Source organism: Macaca mulatta, chromosome 17 (genome assembly GCF_049350105.2).
Source record: "Macaca mulatta isolate MMU2019108-1 chromosome 17, T2T-MMU8v2.0, whole genome shotgun sequence".
In the NCBI taxonomy this organism is placed as follows: domain Eukaryota; kingdom Metazoa; phylum Chordata; class Mammalia; order Primates; family Cercopithecidae; genus Macaca; species Macaca mulatta.
Genome location: NC_133422.1, coordinates 12153064 through 12172016, shown reverse-complemented (window position 1 = coordinate 12172016; position 18953 = coordinate 12153064). Strand labels below are relative to the sequence as shown.

The window sequence follows — 18953 nt, the reverse complement described above, 5'->3', positions numbered from 1 at the left end:
CTACACTAGGTAAATCTTCACAAGGTAAAAGGATAAGAAGAAACTTGCAGCTTTGTGGTCTGGCCTACTCTGAACTTGCATAGAATTCTTCAAATCTTTTAAATTCCTTTCAGAAAATTTCATTGAAACAATAAAGGACTTAGCAATTTATAAAACCACTGTCAGATTCCACCTGGAGTGGATGCCATGGTGCGGGTGCAGATCCCCTTCCGGACCAAGGCACGTGATCCTCCAGCTTCTGGGGAGTGCTAGCTATTGACAATTTACCTCTGAGTTCCCTCTTGGACTTGCCCTCTGTTGAAAGGCATTGTCTTGCTTAAGGCTACGCCCCTCCCTGGAGGAGCCAGTATGCAATGGCTGGCTCTTGCCTCAGGCTAGCATGACTCCCAAGTCCCAGCTCCAGAAGTCCCTGTGGGATTGACTGAACCTTTCTTCTCCTTCTGCCCAATCCTGCTGCATTTGCTTCCTCACAGGTGCTGTTCCTAAGGGCATTTTCTAATCTCCTACATGAAATCTGTAAGTCTGTTTCCCAGGGAAACAGGCTTTCCCCAAAACAAATCTTTCCCAACCTAAGAAATGTTCTCATTTAATTAACTCATTATATATCACAGTGTTTCTGTAATACAGTAACAAAGCATTAAAAATATAGATGTCCCTGCTTTAAGCCCAACTCTCAAATGCTCATGTTGCTTTTGTATAACTGATACATGTCAGTATGAAGTATAAGAAAGAATGTAAGAGCTTTAGGGCCTGAAAGTATGAGTTCAAATCAATTTATAGCATTGTGACCCTGAGCAGGCTACTTAACCTCTCTGAGCTCCAGTTTACCCATGTGTCAAGTGGAATGATAACAGCAAATGAACAGTGTGACTATGAGAACTGTATGAGATGCTGTATACCTGGAGTTTTCAACAACTGACCCCTGCTTCAACCCATGACGTCCGAAGTGGAAGTAGAAATCCAAACTGACTCCCTGTCCTTGAAGAGATCATTGTATTACTGGGGCTAGCAGGTGGCTTATTTAGAAATGTACAGGTAGGATCATGGACCATGTGACAAGTGCTGAAACAGCCAAACAAAATGCTTGAAAAGCTGGAGAAAGGAGGATCTAACCCAGACTGTAAGCATCTGACTAGGGAGGTAATATTTGAGCTAAATAATGAATAGGACGAATTCATCAAAAGGTGGAGAACAAAAGAGCATTCTAAGGAAAACAAAGAACATTTTTAAAGGTAGGAAGCATTAAATGTTATTGTGCATAAGGAATATGAAATTGTAGTTTGTTTTATTATGTTTTAAAGTAGTTCTTTTTTTTAAATTTAGTTTTTATTTTTGTAGAGACAGAATCTCACTATGTTGCCCAAGCTTGTCTCAAACCCTTAGTCTTGTGAGCCTCCCGCCTCAGCCTCCCAAAGTCCTGGGATTACAGGCATTAGCTACTGTGCCCAGCCTAAAAAGAAGAGTTTAGCTGACGTGTGTATGGTGGTGGTTTAAGGCAGGAAGTTGAATGGTTTTGGGGGTATATGAAAGAGTCTGGGTTTCATTTTCTAAGGGACAGGGGACCACTGAAGATTTTAAGCTGGGAGGCATCATGACTAGATCTGGGTGTTAAAGAATTCTGGTTTAAGGTGGCTCCTTGAAACTTTCTAATAGAACTTTAACAACAAATTAAATTTTAAAAAGGAAACATTCACCTAAAACCTACAAACATGGCATATAATGATATAAAATTTAAAATCTGGTGATTAAGAAACAGAATATTGGCCGGGTGCGGTGGCTCTAAGCCTGTAATCCCAGCACTTTGGGAGGCCGAGACGGGCGGATCACGAGGTCAGGAGATCGAGACCATCCTGGCTAACACAGTGAAACCCCGTCTCTACTAAAAAATACAAAAAACTAGCCGGGCGAGGTGGCGGGCACCTGTAGTCCCAGCTACTTGGGAGGCTGAGGCAGGAGAATGGCGTGAACCCGGGAGGCGGAGCTTGCAGTGAGCTGAGATCTGGCCACTGCACTCCAGCCTGGGCGACAGAGCGAGACTCCGTCTCCAAAAAAAAAAAAAAAAAAAAAAAAAAGAAACAGAATATTATGCATAGAGCTAAGCACAGGAAGGCTCAGAGTCTAATCTCCTTCCCCAACTAAACTGGTAAAATGACATTTTTGAGAATTCTATTATTCCTAAATCTGAAGGAAAGCAACAGAAGAAGTATCTTTACCTTTTTCTTCTTCTGAACAGAAATGAGAAAAAAATGCAGGGGAACAAACAGGTGACCAGGACTGACTGACATAAGGAAAGGTTCCAGGATGTTACAGGATGCCTTGTGACTAATTTCCAGTACCTGTGGATGTAGCCTTATCTGGAAACACAGTTGAGGACGACTTATGATGGGGTTATGTCACAATAAACCCGTTGTTAGTTGAAAATGCATTTAAATAGGGACACACCAATTTAAATGATGATAGATTTCTCATCTAAAACCAGAGGCCAGAAGGAAGTGGCACAATATTTTTCAAGTACTGAAAGAAAAAATTATCAACTACAAATTCTATATCCTGAAACAATTCTCAAGGAGTAAAGGAGAAAGAAAATATTCTGAGATGAGAGAAAACTAAAAGAATTTTCTCTAACTCAAAGATTGTCTAAAAGAAACTGTTCAGACAGAAAAGGGAAGATTAAAGGAGGACTCTCAGAGCATCAGGACTGAGGACAATAGGATGGAGGAAGAAACAATGGAAAGAGTTTGAGAAATGGGCATATATGATAAACTACTATTTCCTCATGCAGTTTATAAATTATGCTTGATGATTAAAATAAAAATTATAATACTATGATATCCAAGAAAGTAGTATTTAAAAGTAGGGAAGATAAAGGTCTGTATATGGTCACTATCCAATCCCTTTCCCTCCAAAATCAAAATAAAAGCAAAATTCTCACACTTCACTTAGAGTGACAGAATACTGATACCAGTAGACTGTTGTTAAGTCATACATGTATGTTGTAACACCTAGAGAAACAACTACAAAAATCATACAAAAATACCCGAAAACACTAAAAATAAATCAAGATGGAATCCTAAAATATATTTAAGTAACCTTTAGGAAGGCAAGAAAAGAGAAATGGAGGAATGAAAAGCAGGAGAAGCAAATAGAAAACAAATAATAAAATGACAGAGTTGAATGCTGGCATATCAATAATTACCTTCATTGTAGGTGATGTAAATATCCAATCAATGGACAGAGGCTGAGAGAGTGGATAAAAAATTATAACCCGACTATTTCTTCCTTATAGGAAACTCACTTTAAATATGACAAGGTAGATTAAAAACAAAAGGATCGAAACAGATATACTCTGCAAACATTAATCAATTTGACTTAATTGGCTTTCCTTCACGTGGCAATAAATGTGACTTTCAATCTCAAAAAAAAAAAAAAAAGAAAATACATTTAATACATTTAACCTACTGAGCATAGAGCTTAGCCTAGCCTACCTTAAAGGTGTTCAGAACACTTATATTAGCCTACAGTTGAGCAAAATAATCTAACACAAGGCCTGTTGTATTAAAAAAAAAAAAGTGTTGAGTATCTCATGTAATTTACTGCATACTATACTGAAAGTGAAAAAGAATGGTTGTAAGGTACTCATGTTTTGTTTTCAGATCATTATAAAGTCGAAAAATCCTAAGACAGGCTGGGCACAGTGGCTCAAGCCTTTAATCCCAGCACTTTGTGATGCTGAGGCAGGTGGATTGCCTGAGCTCAGGAATTCAAGACCACCCTGGGCAACGTGGTGAAACCCCGTCTCTACTAAAATACAAAAAATTAGCCGGGTGTGGTGGCACGTGCCTGTCGTCCCAGCTACTCGGGAGGCTAAGGCATGAGAATTGCTTGAACTGGGGAGGAGGAGGTTGCAGTGAGCTGAGATCGCACCACTGCACTCCAGCCTGGGCAACAGGGTGAGACCCTACCTCAAAGAAAGAAAACAAGATGAGGTCTTATGTGTAGGGTCCAGCCCGACAGGGCTTAGCGGGTGTTCTCCCCATGTGCGGAGATAAGAGATTGTAATAAATAAAGACACAAGACAAAGAGATAAAGAGAAAACAGCTGGGCCCAGGGGAACACTACCATTAAGACACAGAGACCGGTAGTGGCCCCGAACGGCTGGGCTCGCTTATATTTATTGCATACAAAAAAAGGGGGCAGGGTAAGGAGAGTGAATCTTCTAAGTGACTGACAAGGTAAAGCAAGTCACATGATTACAGGACGGGGGGCGGGGGGGGGGCCTTCCCTTTTAGGTAGCCGAAACAGAGGAAAGGCAGCATATGTCAGCGTTTTCTTCTCTGCACTTACAAGATCAAAGACTTTAAGACTTTCACTATTTCTTCTACTGCTATCTACTACAAACTTCAAAGAGGAACCAGGAGTATGGGAGAAGCATGCAAGTGGACTAGGAGTGTGACCACTGAAGCACAGCACCACAGGGAGGGGTTTAGGCCTTTGGATGACTGCGGGCAGGTCTGGATAATATCCAGCCTTCCAAAAGAAGCTGGTGGAGCAGAATGTTCCCTGACTCCTCCAAGGAAAGGAGACTCCCTTTCGCGGTCTGCTAAGTAAGACGTGCCTTCCCAGACACTGGCCTTACCGCTTGACCAAGGAGCCCTCAAGCGGCCCTTATGTGGGCATGACGGAAGGCTCACCTCTTGCCTTCTAGGTCACTTCTCACAATGTCCCTTCAGCACCTGACCCTATACCCACCGGTTATTCCTAGGTTATATTAGTAATGCAACAAAGAGTAATATTAAAAGCTAATGATTAACGTTTATAATAATGATTGCTAATTGTCCATGATGATCTCTTTAATTTGTATTATGACTATTCTTACTCTATTTTCTTTATTATACTGAAACAGTTTGTACCTTCAGTCTCTTGCCTCAGCACCTGGGTAATCCTCCACCCATACATATGGGTAGGCTCTAATATAATGAGTGGAGTCCTAATATATGGGGAAATTTAGATACAGACATGTACATTGGGAGAACACCATCTTACAATGAAGGCAAAGGTGGAGGCAAGATATCTACAAGCCAAAGAATGCCAAAAAATGCCAGCAAATCACCAGAAGCAAAAGAGAGAGACACTGAACAGATTCTCACAGCCTCAGAAGGAATTAACCCTGCCAACACTTTGATCTTGGATTTCCAGCCTCCAGAACTGTGAGACAACAAATTTCCGTTAAGTCCCCAGTCTATGGTTCTTTGTTATAGCAAGTAAATACACAGCATTACTCACTGAACTGAGAAAAACGATCTAGAACCAGAGACATCTTCCAGGGATATATACTGTATCATGAATAGAAACTCAAATATCCAGCCCTCACACCGTAACTAAGAGAGGAGGAAAAAAATTAATCTTGGATAAGTAGAGAGTCATGAATTACACTGAGTCACGGCGCCGACCTTCTCACTTTTTTATTTTAGTATAAGTCCACTGTTTTATTTCCTACAAATCTACCTAACATTTTTTTTCTATTTCATAGCACTCATACAAATGGTTTCTCTTACATGCGCACACACATTGATTCACTAATTGTTGAATGCAACTAATATTTTATCAAATTTGATACAAATTGTACAAATTGTAAGAATTACATCATTACAGTGAATTACATAATATGTTTCTGAAAACAGCAAGCAGAAAAGATGATTATCACTTTTTCTTTATTCTGAGATGCAGTCTCGTTCTGTGGCCCAGGCTGGAGTGCAGTGCTGCGATCTCAGTTCACTGCAACCTCCGCTTCCCAGGTTCAAGCGATTCTCCTGCCTCAGCCTCCCGAGTAGCTGGGATTACAGGTGTGTGCCACCACACCTGGCTTATTTTTATATTTTTAGTAGAGAAGGGGTTTCGCCATGTTGGCCAGGCTGGTTTCAAACTCCTGACCTCAGGTGATCCACTCACCTCAGCCTCGATTAGTATATGTTAACAAAAAATCAAATGAAATATGAAAGTGGTCAACATTTGAGTGCCTAAGGACCTTGTCCCACAGAGTTCTAAAACTCAGCAGCCAGTCTCAGGGCCCACTCATAGTACTCTAGAGCTTCATTCATGTTTCCTTTCAATTTGTACAGAAACCTAAGGAGGCTTAAGCTTTCCAAGTCTAACACGTTTCTCTGAAGTTTCCTTAAAACCAATTTATCCAAAGAATTGACACTTTTATCCCTTGAAAATGATGCCTTTTCTATTTGTATTGCTTTTAAATAAGGGATAATTGCACTGACATCAGATTTCTTTTGAAATTCCTGAACTCTACCACAGTGCAAATATATGTCTTGCATTATTTCTTCTACGCTGGTTTCATGCATAACACTTTTTGAAAAGTGTCTTCAGCTTTTCTGTGATTGCTTGCTTCTATCTACATTCCTGCCAGGTCTATATAGGCAACCTCAAATGTGGGCTTTTGTTCCACAGCGGATTGAAGATGAAATGCGGCTGATCTTATCATTTTGTCTACCTTTTCTCTGTTCTGCCGTCTAGGCTGCCTGTTGGTAGCTTCCTTCATTTGGATCTTTTGTGCCCTGTCACAAAGCCCTACATGGTGAGGCAGGAAGGCGGAAGTGGGAGTTGCCTGCAAGGAGGTTTTTAAGAGCTCAAGAGCTTCATCCACAAATCCTTCTCTTCAGTAAAAGCTGGCTGCATATCCAAAGACAAAGGTCTGCGTGGACATATTGGCCAGAGCTGCTTCAATGCACTTCTCTCCTTTAGCTTCCTGTCCTTCATCCCGAAGCTTCAGGGCAAGGAGAACCTTACTATATGCATCATCTACATTTAGTCTGACAGCCTGCCTTAGGGTAGGCAAAGAAAATGACTTGCGATCCCCTGTTGCTAATTTAAAGCCATCCAGGTCGTGATGGCATACCCAGAGTTGAGTTCATGGTTTTCAGCATCCACTGACAGATCCTTTACAAAGCAGGCCTTGGCCTGTTCATAATTCTTTCCTCTACATTTCAGCAAGGCCCGTTCTTCCTCACAGTCCATCTCTGGACATTCCATTCTGTAACAGAAAGGATTTGAAAACTTCTTGCAAATGTTCTCTACCTTGTCCAGGTAAGTCTGGGTTTCTGCCAGTATGCCCATGTGGTAATACACCCAGGCAAAGTTGCCCCAGGTTACCAGACTTCTCACATCTAACTGATTGGCACGTTCTTTCTGGATTAAGTCTTCAGCTTCTTTCAAGTTCTCCAGCACTTCCTCATTCTGGTCTTTCAGGTGTTTCACATAGGCTAGTAGGTTGTATTCCCACACTGAATTTAGTGTCTAGAAACCCAATCTGGTCCAAGACTGTTTTCCAAATCAGGCATTTAATCATCTTTAATTGATGCTTCCCATGTAAAGTGACATCTTAACTGCTCCAGACTACTCTTGACCCGATGATCATCAGCATTTTTACTCATGGTTGCTGTGAACTAGGCAGCAGTTCTGTAGTGGTCTAGCCAGACTCTTCTGACATCTAGGCCTCCTCACTTTTTCTTCTCCCCCCACACCTTGCCTTGGGGCCAAGAGCTAATCTCGTGTTAGTCCCCATAACAAGCACAGGCTTCCCCATAAATATATACACCTGCTATATACACACAAAAATTAAAACATTTAAAAAAGGCAGCACAGGCTCTCGGTCATCCCAAATTCCCTGGATTCCGTTTCCAGGTTTTGGACGTGGCTTTCTGGGCACCATCTCTCCTCCTACCTCTCCGTCTCCTGGAATCCTTTCACTGGGGCCTCTGGAACTCAGTAAGATCTCCACCACCCTCACCCTTTCCTGCAGGTGCTCTCACTGCCATCTTGTTGCAACAAACCTGGTTCTTGTCTGCCGGCACAGTTGCCCTTGCAGACCCTGTGCTACTGGAGGCCGAGATGAGGCAGATGTCTTCCTCATGCTTCACTGCTGCTCCTCCCACTCTAAAAACACTCAGTTTTGAATCTCATGTTATCAGACTCTGTCATTCCTTACTGTTCCTTGCTACAGGCATCCATTGACCCCGGCTCACTCATTCCTTTTCACTTCTTAAAGATTTTAACTCATAACTCACTGTCATTCTGTCATCACGATGGTCTTGTTTCCTGGAAATTTCAGTAGCCTCACAGGCAATCCTTCCAACACTCTGTTGCTCCCAAGTTCCTTGTTTTCTTCTTAAATGGTCATGTCCTCTATTTTCCATTGGTAACTCACTCCAGTGGACATACCTAAGACTTTTATTTCCAATAACTCCATTTCCCCCAGAATCTCAATTTAAAGTACCTCCTTCTTCAACCACCTACCTTTGATCTGCCCAGTTCACTCCCTCTAAAACCCTAACTCAAACCCACTGGGGCCTACAATCAACTTTTCTTATCTCCTGTTCATTGATCCAGATTCCTCTAATGTCTCTTCTTTGCTCTGCATTGTGTCCAAGGTCAATTATTTAGACCCTCCTTTTGCATATACCCCCAGATTCTTTGCCCTTCTTGCTTTGCATTACTTACCCAGCTAAACTACAGACCTGGTTAAATTCTCCTTTCCAACTACTTCATGCCCACACCATCAGAGCTGAACACGTCTGAAAAAATATCACACAACTACAATATATTCATGAACATTAAACCTCCAGTGGGCCCTGGCAGTCATGATGTACTTACTTAGTCCATTTACCCTACCACTTTCTTCTTTTTTTTTTTTTTTGAGACGGAGTCTCGCTCTGTTACCCAGGCTGGAGTGCAGTGGCGCGATCTCGGCTTACCGCAAGCTCCGCCTCCCGGGTTCACGCCATTCTCCTGCCTCAGCCTCCCAAGTAGCTGGGACTACAGGCACCCACCACCATGCCCGGCTAAATTTTTTTTGTATTTTTAGTAGAAACGGGGTTTCACCGTGTTAGCCAGGATGGTCTCGATCTCCTGACCTCGTGATCCGCCCGCCTCGGCCTCCCAAAGTGCTGGGATTACAGGCGTGAGCCACTGCACCTGGCTACTCTATGGCTTTCTTAGATAATTATTTCATGCCTTTCCTTTTCTCTCAAACCTTCAACACCCTTTTCTTCTTCTTCTTCTTTTTTTTTTTTTTTTTTTTTTTTGAGAAGGAGCCTCGCTCTCTCTCCCACTCTGGAGTGCAGTGGCGCGATCTCAGCTCACTGCAAGCTCCGCTTCCCGGGTTCACGCCATTCTGCCTCAACCTCCCGAGTAGCTGGGACTATAGGTGCCCGCCACCATGCCCAGCTAATTTTTTGTATTTTTAGTAGAGAAGGGGTTTCACTGTGTTAGCCAGGATGGTCTCGATCTCCTGACCTCATGATCCACCCGCCTCGGCCTCCCAAAGTGTGGGGATTACAGGCGTGAGCCACCACATCTGGCCCCCTTTTCTTCATTCCGACTCTCAGCTGATGATTTTGTGCCCTGTTTCAGCGAGGAAACAGAAGCAATCAAAAGAGGTCTGCCAGAAGTTTCCTCTTGTATATCAACTCTTCCACTGGTATCTGTACCTACATACTTTACTCTTTTTTCCTGTGATTACAGATGAACAGTCTCTACTGCTAGCTAAGGCCAATCTGAACAGAGCCTCTAGAGACCATACCACACAGTATCTGAGAACACTGCCCTACAGCTGTTCCTGCTTTCCTTCCATCTTGCATTTTACCCTCTTTATTGGATCTTTCTCATTAGCATAGAGTATCTCATCAGTATGCTATTAGCACTTTCATCTGAAAAAGCAAATGTTCTCTTGATCCCAATTCCCCTTCTGGCTACTGATTAATTTCTCTTCTCTTAAAGCAAAAATCCTCGAAATACCTATATTCACTATCATTCCTCCTTTCCCTCCATTTCCTTTGCCCCACTTCAGTCCACTGAAAGTGCTCCTCCACGGTATTAAAGCCGATGATCAATTCTTGGTCCTCACTTCATTATCAATTCTATGAAATAGCATTTGGCAGACTTAATCACTCTCACTACTCGACAATTTTTTTTTCTCTTGGCTTTCAGCATACCTCACTCTTTCCAGCATTCCTCCAACCTCTCTGGCCATTCCTCTATTTCTTTTACTGATTCCTATATCGACATTTATATTTATATTTCCCTGCTTCTAAGTATAAAAGGCTTCAATCAGGTCTTCGATCTCTTCCCTCTCTATCTACTCCCATGCCCACAGTGACTTCATCCAGTCTCCTGGCTTTAAATGTCCCCTGTATGGCCGGCCGGGCGCAGTGGCTCACGCCTGTAATCCCAGCACTTTGGGAGGTCGAGGCGGTGGATCACGAGGTCAGGAGATTGAGACCATCCTGGCTAACATGGTGAAACCCCATCTCTACTAAAACTACAAAAAAAATTAGCCAGGAGTGGTGGCGGGCACCTGTAGTCCCAGCTACTCCGGAGGCTGAGGCAGAAGAATGGCGTGAACCCAGGAAGTGGAGCTTGCAGTGAGCCGAGATCGTGCCACTGCACTCCAGCCTGGCGACAGAGCAAGACCCCGTCTCAATGTCCCCTGTATGTTGATGACTCCCAAATTCATATCCAGCCATTCCTCTGAACAGACTCCTATGTAACCATCAAGTAGACATTTCTACTTAGATGCCTAATAAGCATCTAAAACTGAGCTCCTGAACTTCCCCAAATACTTGCTTTTCTTTCAGTCTTTCCTTCTAAGTGGCAGTTCCATTCTTCCCAATGCTCAGACCATCCTGCACTGTCCCCCTACCTTCAAAATACAACAAGAATCTGACTGCTTCTCACCACTTTTGTTTGGTTCATCTTCATCTTTTGCCTAAGTGCTTGAAAGAGCCTCCAAATGGCTTGTTTGTACTCTTGCGCCCCCTACAGCCTATTCTCAACACAGCGGCCTGTGAAAACCTGTCAGACTGTGTCCCTCCACTTGGAATCTTCCTGTGACGTCCTGTCATCACAGTAAGTTACAGTTCACACAAGGACCCCCACACAACCTGGCTCTTCACTGCCTCTGTCCCTGGCTGTTACTTCTCACTCTCTGGTCTCTGCCAGTGCTCAATGGTACACTAGGCATGATCCCGCCGCACCACTACCTTTGTAATTGCCTGGAAAGCTCTTCCCCACATGGACACATGCCTCACCTCACTCACTCAATTCCTTCAAGTTTCACTCAAATGTCAACCTTCCAGGGAGGTCTCTCTCCTCACCTCTCAATCTAAAATTACAGCCCTCTCTCTTCCCTAACATTACCCTCCCACCCACTTAATCTTTTTTTTCTGAGCACTAAAAAAAACTATACACATGTATGTTACTTATTTCTTTGTTTGTACTCTCCCTCCCCCAACCTCATAATGTAAGCTCTATGAGGGTAGGGATTCTATCTGTTTTGTTAATTGCTCTGTACCCAGCACCTAAAACAGTGTCTGGTACATAACAGTCATTAAATATCGATTAATTAAATAAACAAAAGTTATCCACCTTCTATAATAACAATAAAATGTGTGAAAAGAGTCACCCAAATATGATCAAGATGAAATAAAATGGCATGGGAACAATGTGGCTTACTAATATAATATAGTCAAAGAAAACCCCACAAAGCACTAAAACATAACTAAGCAAACACAAACACATTTAAAAAATGAGAAAATTTTAAAAAGCAAAAGAGAAAGAACAAAACTAAGAAAACAAAACTCAACAAATAGAAGAAAACTCTTGAATTCTTCACAATAGGTTCATGCTGTTGAACTTAGTAAGACCATATATTCAATAAAATAAAAGCCTGACTCTGAGATAATAAACAGCCCTGTACAATGAAAAGTAGAGAGTGATGGCCAAAGCAATAAATTGAGGACATCAATATAACATCACAATGGGATAAACACATACATTAGAAATAGTAAGAAAACATAAATTGCAGAAAATAAAATTAAGGACAATTTCTATAAAATTAAGTAGCACAGACTGGGATGTAAACTGTTACCCCTGAAATAATATTCAATTGCTTTTCATTAAAAATCTGAGGTTCAAAGACGCTTACTTTCAGATCACTAGCTAGCAAATTTGCCAACTGGTAGCTCCAACTAATCATAAGAGATTTTAAAAGACAATGTTTTTCAAAAGAATAAACAAAAAAATTAAATACATTGTGCATTACCTGTTTTTTTCACAACAGAAACTACAAATCCTATTAGGTCCACCTCAGAACAAGAGGGCTGAAAGTCTGGATCTAAAAATTTGCTGAAGTGAAGGGGCTCCCGTGGCTGGTAAACCTGAAATAAAATTTCATCTGACACCTATAGAAAACAAAACAAAAATTCAATATATGGAGATTCCATAAACTAACAAGCACTTATCAAAACTGAAAAATCACACTGAAAGGTTTGTACCGGTAGTTGTTGATACTGAGTTTTTTTTGTCACTGCTAACTGTATGTTAGCTCTTTCAGATTTACTTTTAGATTTTGAAGTTGCAAGATGATAAATTCTATATCTCTTTCCTTCTGTTAACAGAGAATATAAATCTGATGATGGACGCCAAATACTCAATATAACTGTTCAGAGAAAGATGAGAAAGACGCAATGGAAGAAGTGATTATCATTTAAATTTTTGTTTCAAAATAAATACAGATCATCTTTTATATTATCTCTTTGTAGGCGTTGGTGGTTTTTGCTTCTCTGTTATAAACTAACTTTATACTTTATCTGGATTTATAATCATTTTGTTAGTAAGGCCATTTTTTAACTTAATAAAACTGATAAAAACAAAGCATTTACACACACACCTGAATCTTCTTCTTTTTTTGAATAGCTTACAATACGCAACTTCCACACAGTTGTGACATCTCTTGATAAACCTTGTTCCTTTTGTTCAGCAGATTCCATGGCTTTCCTGATTTCCAACTGGATCTGAGCTTGTTTCTTATCATTCAACATTTGCCTGTGATTATTCAAGGCTCTTAACTGCTCTTCACTGAAATAACCCTGTGACCATTTAAGATATTGGAATAAAAAGCAATTAAAACTAAAAAGTCCCATCATTGTAACCGGATCGCTTTAAACAGGACAAATACAACAAAATTAGAGCTCATCCTCAGGGTGTGGTTAATGTAATCTGTTTCTCACATAGTATTCTCAGGTGCCTCAAACTGTTAATAATTCTGTTTCCCTAAGGCAAAAATGATCCTCCAATTATAAATGTACTCTAATAATCATAATCATCACCATCTACATTACAGATGGCTAACATTTGAATGCTCATTATTTTGAGAAATAGATCTATGTGTAGTAAATGTATTAACTCATTTAATCTTCACAACAATCCATGAGGTAGGTAATATTCATAGTTTCCGTGTTGTAGGTAAAACTGAGGCACAAAGAGAACAACTAATTTGCACAAACCACATAGGTAGAGGTTGGCCCCAGAACCCTGATTCTTAGCCCTGGGAGTATAATTTCATTAACTGTTAAATAGTAGACACAATTTAAAACAGATATGTACTAAACATACTTTTATGTTTGCCTCTACACTTCTGTCCTACTCACTTTAGCAAATTTCTACCTGTACCTCTTGGGAATCTTACCCAGTGTAACAAAAATAAACAGATAAATCAATAAACAAATAAAATAGGAAATGGAATTTAGACATGTAACATACCAGACTGCTGCTACACGTTAGGATATTATACATCTTAATATCCTAATCTATACTGGGAAGGGAGACTATCCAATCTCTGTTTCTTATGGAGGTATAGAGATTCTAAATATGCAGGCAGTGTTTAAACCATTTTGTTGTAAAACCTGATTTCAGAAGGCCAACATTCAACATTGTTACTGAAAACAAATTCTAAAAGGACTGTTTTAAAAATGGATGCCTATGTTCTCCTCAAAGAATTACAAAGATAACTTTAAAAAAGTAAAATCTCATAGACTCATAGGCACTTAGAACCCTAAAGATAACCTACTGTTAGGTTTTCCCTTGATAGAAGGTGGAAATGAGGTCCTAAGAAATACATTACTTGTCCAGTTACAGAGTGGCTGGGCAAGGCCCTACTCCAACTCTTATTCTGCTCCCTTATGTCCAGACAAAAAAAATTGTTAAATTCTGTGGATGAAATTAAAGCTGTCTTCATGATGATACATAGAATGCACAAGCTTTGACAAATAATATTATAAAAGATAGAGGCAAATAATTTTTCAAGAAATAATCATAAAGCCTTCATTTTCAGACCTGCAGCAAGTATACTCACAAGTTTTAAAACTGGACTCACTTCTCACAGGGAGAACCCAAATTGTAACATTTCAGAACAGGAGGGAATTTTACTCAGTACAGCGCTGCTTACATTACTGATGAAATATTGTTTATTTTGTAGTCCCACTATTTAAGAAATTCAAGGCTATATTCACATGAAGTAAATGAAATTAATCAATTAACAACCAGCAGTTTTGGTAAAATATTTGCTCCTTCCTATCTAACAAACTAATCTTAGAATCTGAATTTTTTTAGGTATCTACCGTCTAAACATTTAGGAGGTAGCTTAATATATAAAATTATGTTCTAATAATAGTAACTAACATTTATATGGAACTTTTATATATATTATTTATTTGATCCTAAAACAATATTTTATGCCCATTTAATAGCTTTTTTTTTGAGACGGAGTTTTGCTCTTGTTGCCCAGGCTGGAGTGCAATGGCATGACCTGGGTTCACTGCAACCTCTGCCTCTTGGATTCAAGCGATTCTCCTGTCTCAGCCTCCTGAGTAGCTGGGATCATAGGCATGCGCACCACACCTGGCTAATTTTGTATTTTTAGTAGAGATGGGGTTTCACCATGTTGGCCAGGCTGGTCACGAACTCCCGACCTCAGGTATTCTGCCCGCCGCGGCCTCCCAAAATGCTGGGATTATAGGCGTGAGCCACTGTGCCTGGCCAGCTATTTTATTCTCATTCACTTTGTTAATAAAATGAGAATGCCACGATTCTAAAGCCTATGCTAACTTCTAACAATTTAGAGCTTCTGAAACATTTCTACCGAATTACCCTTAGGGTAGAGGATTATCAAGTACACTCCAGATAGGACTTGAGAAACAGCTAAGAACATGGAAACTAAGCCATTACTTTGAAGATATTTGTTTTATCTTAAAAATAAAAAAGGTTTTTGCTTCAGAGTACAGGAGGGACAAAAATAAAACAAACAAGTTTTGCCTGTATTTTAAACCAAATTTATTTAATATATAAAATTCTAGAACCCTCCCCTCCTCTACTTGGTATAGAGTTGAAAACGTACCACCACACTGGTTTGGTACATCACTGAAAATCCCAGAAATGCACACATCCCTTCTGAGAAATGCAGCATTTCAACATATTCCTTCCCGTGATAGCCAGAGAGTCTAAAACAGCTTCCCACCTTGAATAATCATCAAGCCTCATTATATGTCCTCTTACTCTCTCACCTCAAGGTAAGCTGGGTCTGCTGCATTCTTCACTGCTTCATAAAGCTCTGCACCATCTTGCAGAGCACGAACTTGCTGTCTTGTTAGTGCACGTGATGGTAAATATGGTTTTGTTGTGTTTTCTAAGAAAAAAAAAAGGATCATTAATTCACTAAACTGTAAATTTAAAGCAACTAAAACTAAAGAACCAAGCATAAAACACCCAAAGAAGGGAAATTTTAAAATAAGAAACTATGTATCTGCTAAAAGTTTTTTCTTTTTTTTTTTTTTTTTTTGAGACAGGGTCTCAACTTGTCCCCCAGTTGGAGTGCAGTGGTGTGATCTCAGCTCATTGCAACCTCTGTCTCCCGGGTTCAAGTGATTCTCCTGTCTTAGCCTCCCGAGTAGCTGGGATTACAGGCACATGCCAACATGCCCGGATAATTTTTGCATTTTTGGTAGAGACAGAGTTTCACCATATTGGCCAGGCTGGTCTCAAACTCCTGACCTCAACTGATCCACCCACCTTGGACTCCCAAACTGTTGGGATTATAGATGTGATCCACGACACCCGGCCTGCTATAAGTTTTCTAGGAAATTTTGAAACTAGTGTACTCACGGTTAAAAAAAAAAAAAAAAAAGTCATACAGAGTTTAATTACAGTAATATGTGAGTTAAGCACAAGTATATTTGTTTTAATGTATTGCACTTTATTGAGTTTCACAGATACTGCATTTCTTTTTAAACACAAATTGAAGGTTTGTGGAAACTATGTTGAGGAAGCCTACTGGTGCCATTTTTGCAACAGTATGTGCTCACTTCACGTTTCTGTCACATAGCTCTGACAGAGATGTATAGAGTGATTAATGTTATTTTCATGCCTCCTAACACAATATCCATTCTGTGGCCCATGGATCATGGAGTCATCTCAACTTTCAAGTCTTATTATTTAAGAAACATGTCTTATAAAGAATAGCTGCCATAGTGATTTCTCCGATAGATACGGGTAAAGTGAATTGAAACCTTTCAGAAAGGATTCGCCCTTCTAGATACCATTAAGAACATTAGTGTTTCATGGGAAGTCAAAATATCAACAATAACAAGTTTACCAGAAGTTGATTCCAAACCTCATGGATGACTTTGCGGGGGTTCAAGACTTCAATGGAGGAAGTAACTGCATATGTGGTGGAAATAGCAAGAGAACTAGAATTAGAAGTAAAGCCTGAAGATGTGACTGAATTACTGCAATGTCACATTAAAACTTAAATGATGAGGAGCTTCATAAATCTCATCTGGAACTGTAATCCTCACGTCGAGGGACGGACCTGGTGGGAGGTGACTGGATCACGAGGGCAGTTTCCCTCATGCTGTTCCGTGATAGTGAGGGAGCTCTCAAGAGATCTGATGGCTTAACAGTGAGAGTTCCCCCGTCCTCTCTTTCCTGCCACCCTGTGAAGAAGGTACTTGCTTCTCCTTAATCTTCCACTACGACGTTAAGTTTCCTGAGGCCTCCCCAGCCATGTGGAACTGTGAATCAATTAAACCTTTTTCCTTTACAAATTACCCAGTCTCAGGTATTTTTATAGCAGTATGAGGATGAACTAATACAGAGAATTGGTACCAGGAGAGGGGTACTGCTATAACAATAACCTGAAAATGTGGAATTGACTTTGGAACTAGATAACAGGCAGAGACTGGAACAGTTTGGAGGGCTCGGAAGAAGACAGGAAGATGTGGGAAAGTCTGGAACTCCCTAGAGATTTGTTGAATGGTTTTGACCAAAATTCTGACAGTGATATGGACAATGAAGTCAGGCTGAGGTGGTCTCAGATGGAGATGAGGATTTTATTGGGAACTGAAGCAAAGGTCACTTTTGCTATGCTTTAGAGCAAAGAGACTAGTGGCATTTTGCTTCTTCACTAGAGATCCATGGAATGTAGAACTTGAGAGAGATGATTTAGGGTATCCTGTGGAAGAAATTTCTAAGCAGCAAAGTGCTCAAGGTGTGATGTGGCTTTTTCTAGAAACACACAGTCATACGTGTTCACAAAGAGACGGTTTGAAATTGGAACTTATATTTAAAAGGGAAGCAGAGCATAAAAGTTTGGAAAACCTGCAGCCCGACCATGAAATAGAAAAGAAAAATCCATTTCCTGGGAAAGAATTCAAGCCATCTGCAGAAGTTTGCATAAGTAACAAGGAGACAAATCTTTTTTTTTTTTTTGAGACGGAGTCTGGCCCTGTCGCCCAGGCTGGAGTGCAGTGGCTGGATCTCAGCTCACTGCAAGCTCCGCCTCCCGGGTTTACGCCATTCTCCCGCCTCAGCCTCCCGAGTAGCTGGGACTACAGGCACCCGCCACGTCGCCCGGCTAGTTTTTTGTATTTTTTTTAGTAGAGATGGGGTTTCACTGTGTTAGCCAGGATGGTCTCGATCTCCTGACCTCATGATCCGCCCATCTCGGCCTCCCAAAGTGCTGGGATTACAGGCTTGAGCCACTGCGCCCGGCCACGGAGACAAATATTAATAGCCAAGACAATGGAGACAGTGTCTCCAAGGCATGTCAGAGATCTTCGCAGCAGGCCCTTCTATCACAGGCCTGGAGACCTTGGAGGGAAAAATGGTTTTGTGGGCTGGGCCCAAGGCCCCACTGCTCTGTGCAGCCATGGCACATGGCACCCTGCATCCCACTTGCTCTAGCTCCAGCCATTGATAAAAACGGCCAAGGTACAGATCAGGCCATTGCTTGAGACGGTGCAAGCCCCAAGCCTTGATGGCCTCCATGTGGTGTTGGGCCTGTGGGTGTGCAGAAGACAAGAGGTGAGCTGTGGGAGCCTCTGCCTAGATTTCAGAGGATGTATGGAAGTGCCAGGATGTCCACGCAGTAGTCTGCTGCGGGGGCAGAGACCTCATAGAGAACCTCTGTTAGCACAGTATGAGAGGGAAATTGGGAGGGAAATATGGGGTTGGAGCCACCCCCCAGAGTCCTCACTGGGGAACTGCCCAGTGGAGCTGTGAGAAGAGGGCCATCATCCTCCACTGACAGTCTGCACTGTGTGGCTGTCACTCAATGGCAGCCCATGAAAGCAGATGCAGGGGCTGTAGCCTGCAGAGCCAAAGGGGCAGAGCTGCCCAAGGCCGTGGGAGATCACCCCTTATTCGGCATGCCCTGGATGTAAGACATGGAGTCAAAGGAGATTTTAGAGCTTTAATGACTGGCCTGGGTGCGGTGGCTCACTTGAGGCTAGGAGTTTATTTTTTTATTTTATTATTTATTTATTTATTTATTTTTTGAGACAGAATCTTGCTTTGTTGCCCAGGCTGGAGTGCAGTGGTGTGATTTTGGCTCACTGCAACCTCCGCCTCCCAGGTTCAAGCGATTCTCCTGCCTCAGTCTCCCAAGTAGCTGGGATTACAGATGTGTGCCACCACGCCCAGCTAATTTTTGTATTTTTCGTAGAAACAGGGTTTCACCATGTTGGCCAGGCTGGTCTTGAACTCCTGACCTCATGATCTGCCCAACTCAGCCTCCCAAAGTGGTGGGATTACAGGCGTGAGACACCACACCC

General features: G+C 41.4%; 1 protein-coding gene and 1 pseudogene across 7 annotated transcripts in view; both read right to left on the bottom strand.

Moving 5' to 3' along the window:
• BRCA2 (BRCA2 DNA repair associated) overlaps positions 1–18953 on the bottom strand; it is an 86425-nt gene that overhangs the window by 8806 nt on the left and 58666 nt on the right. For 5 of the 7 annotated variants that reach the window (XM_077974177.1, XM_077974176.1, XM_077974179.1 and 2 more), the window contains 4 exons: positions 15408–15529; positions 12737–12935; positions 12342–12505; positions 12110–12248 (listed from right to left, as the gene is read on the bottom strand). In XM_077974177.1, coding sequence (XP_077830303.1) covers positions 12110–12248; positions 12342–12505; positions 12737–12935; positions 15408–15529 — 624 coding nt within the window. Of the gene's footprint in view, positions 1–12109; positions 12249–12341; positions 12506–12736; positions 12936–15407; positions 15530–16495; positions 16561–18953 lie in introns of all 7 variants that reach the window. The other 2 variants (XR_013407876.1, XM_077974178.1) reach the window with 2 other exon arrangements.
• LOC114673601 (antiviral innate immune response effector IFIT1 pseudogene) lies at positions 6018–10742 on the bottom strand (annotated as a pseudogene).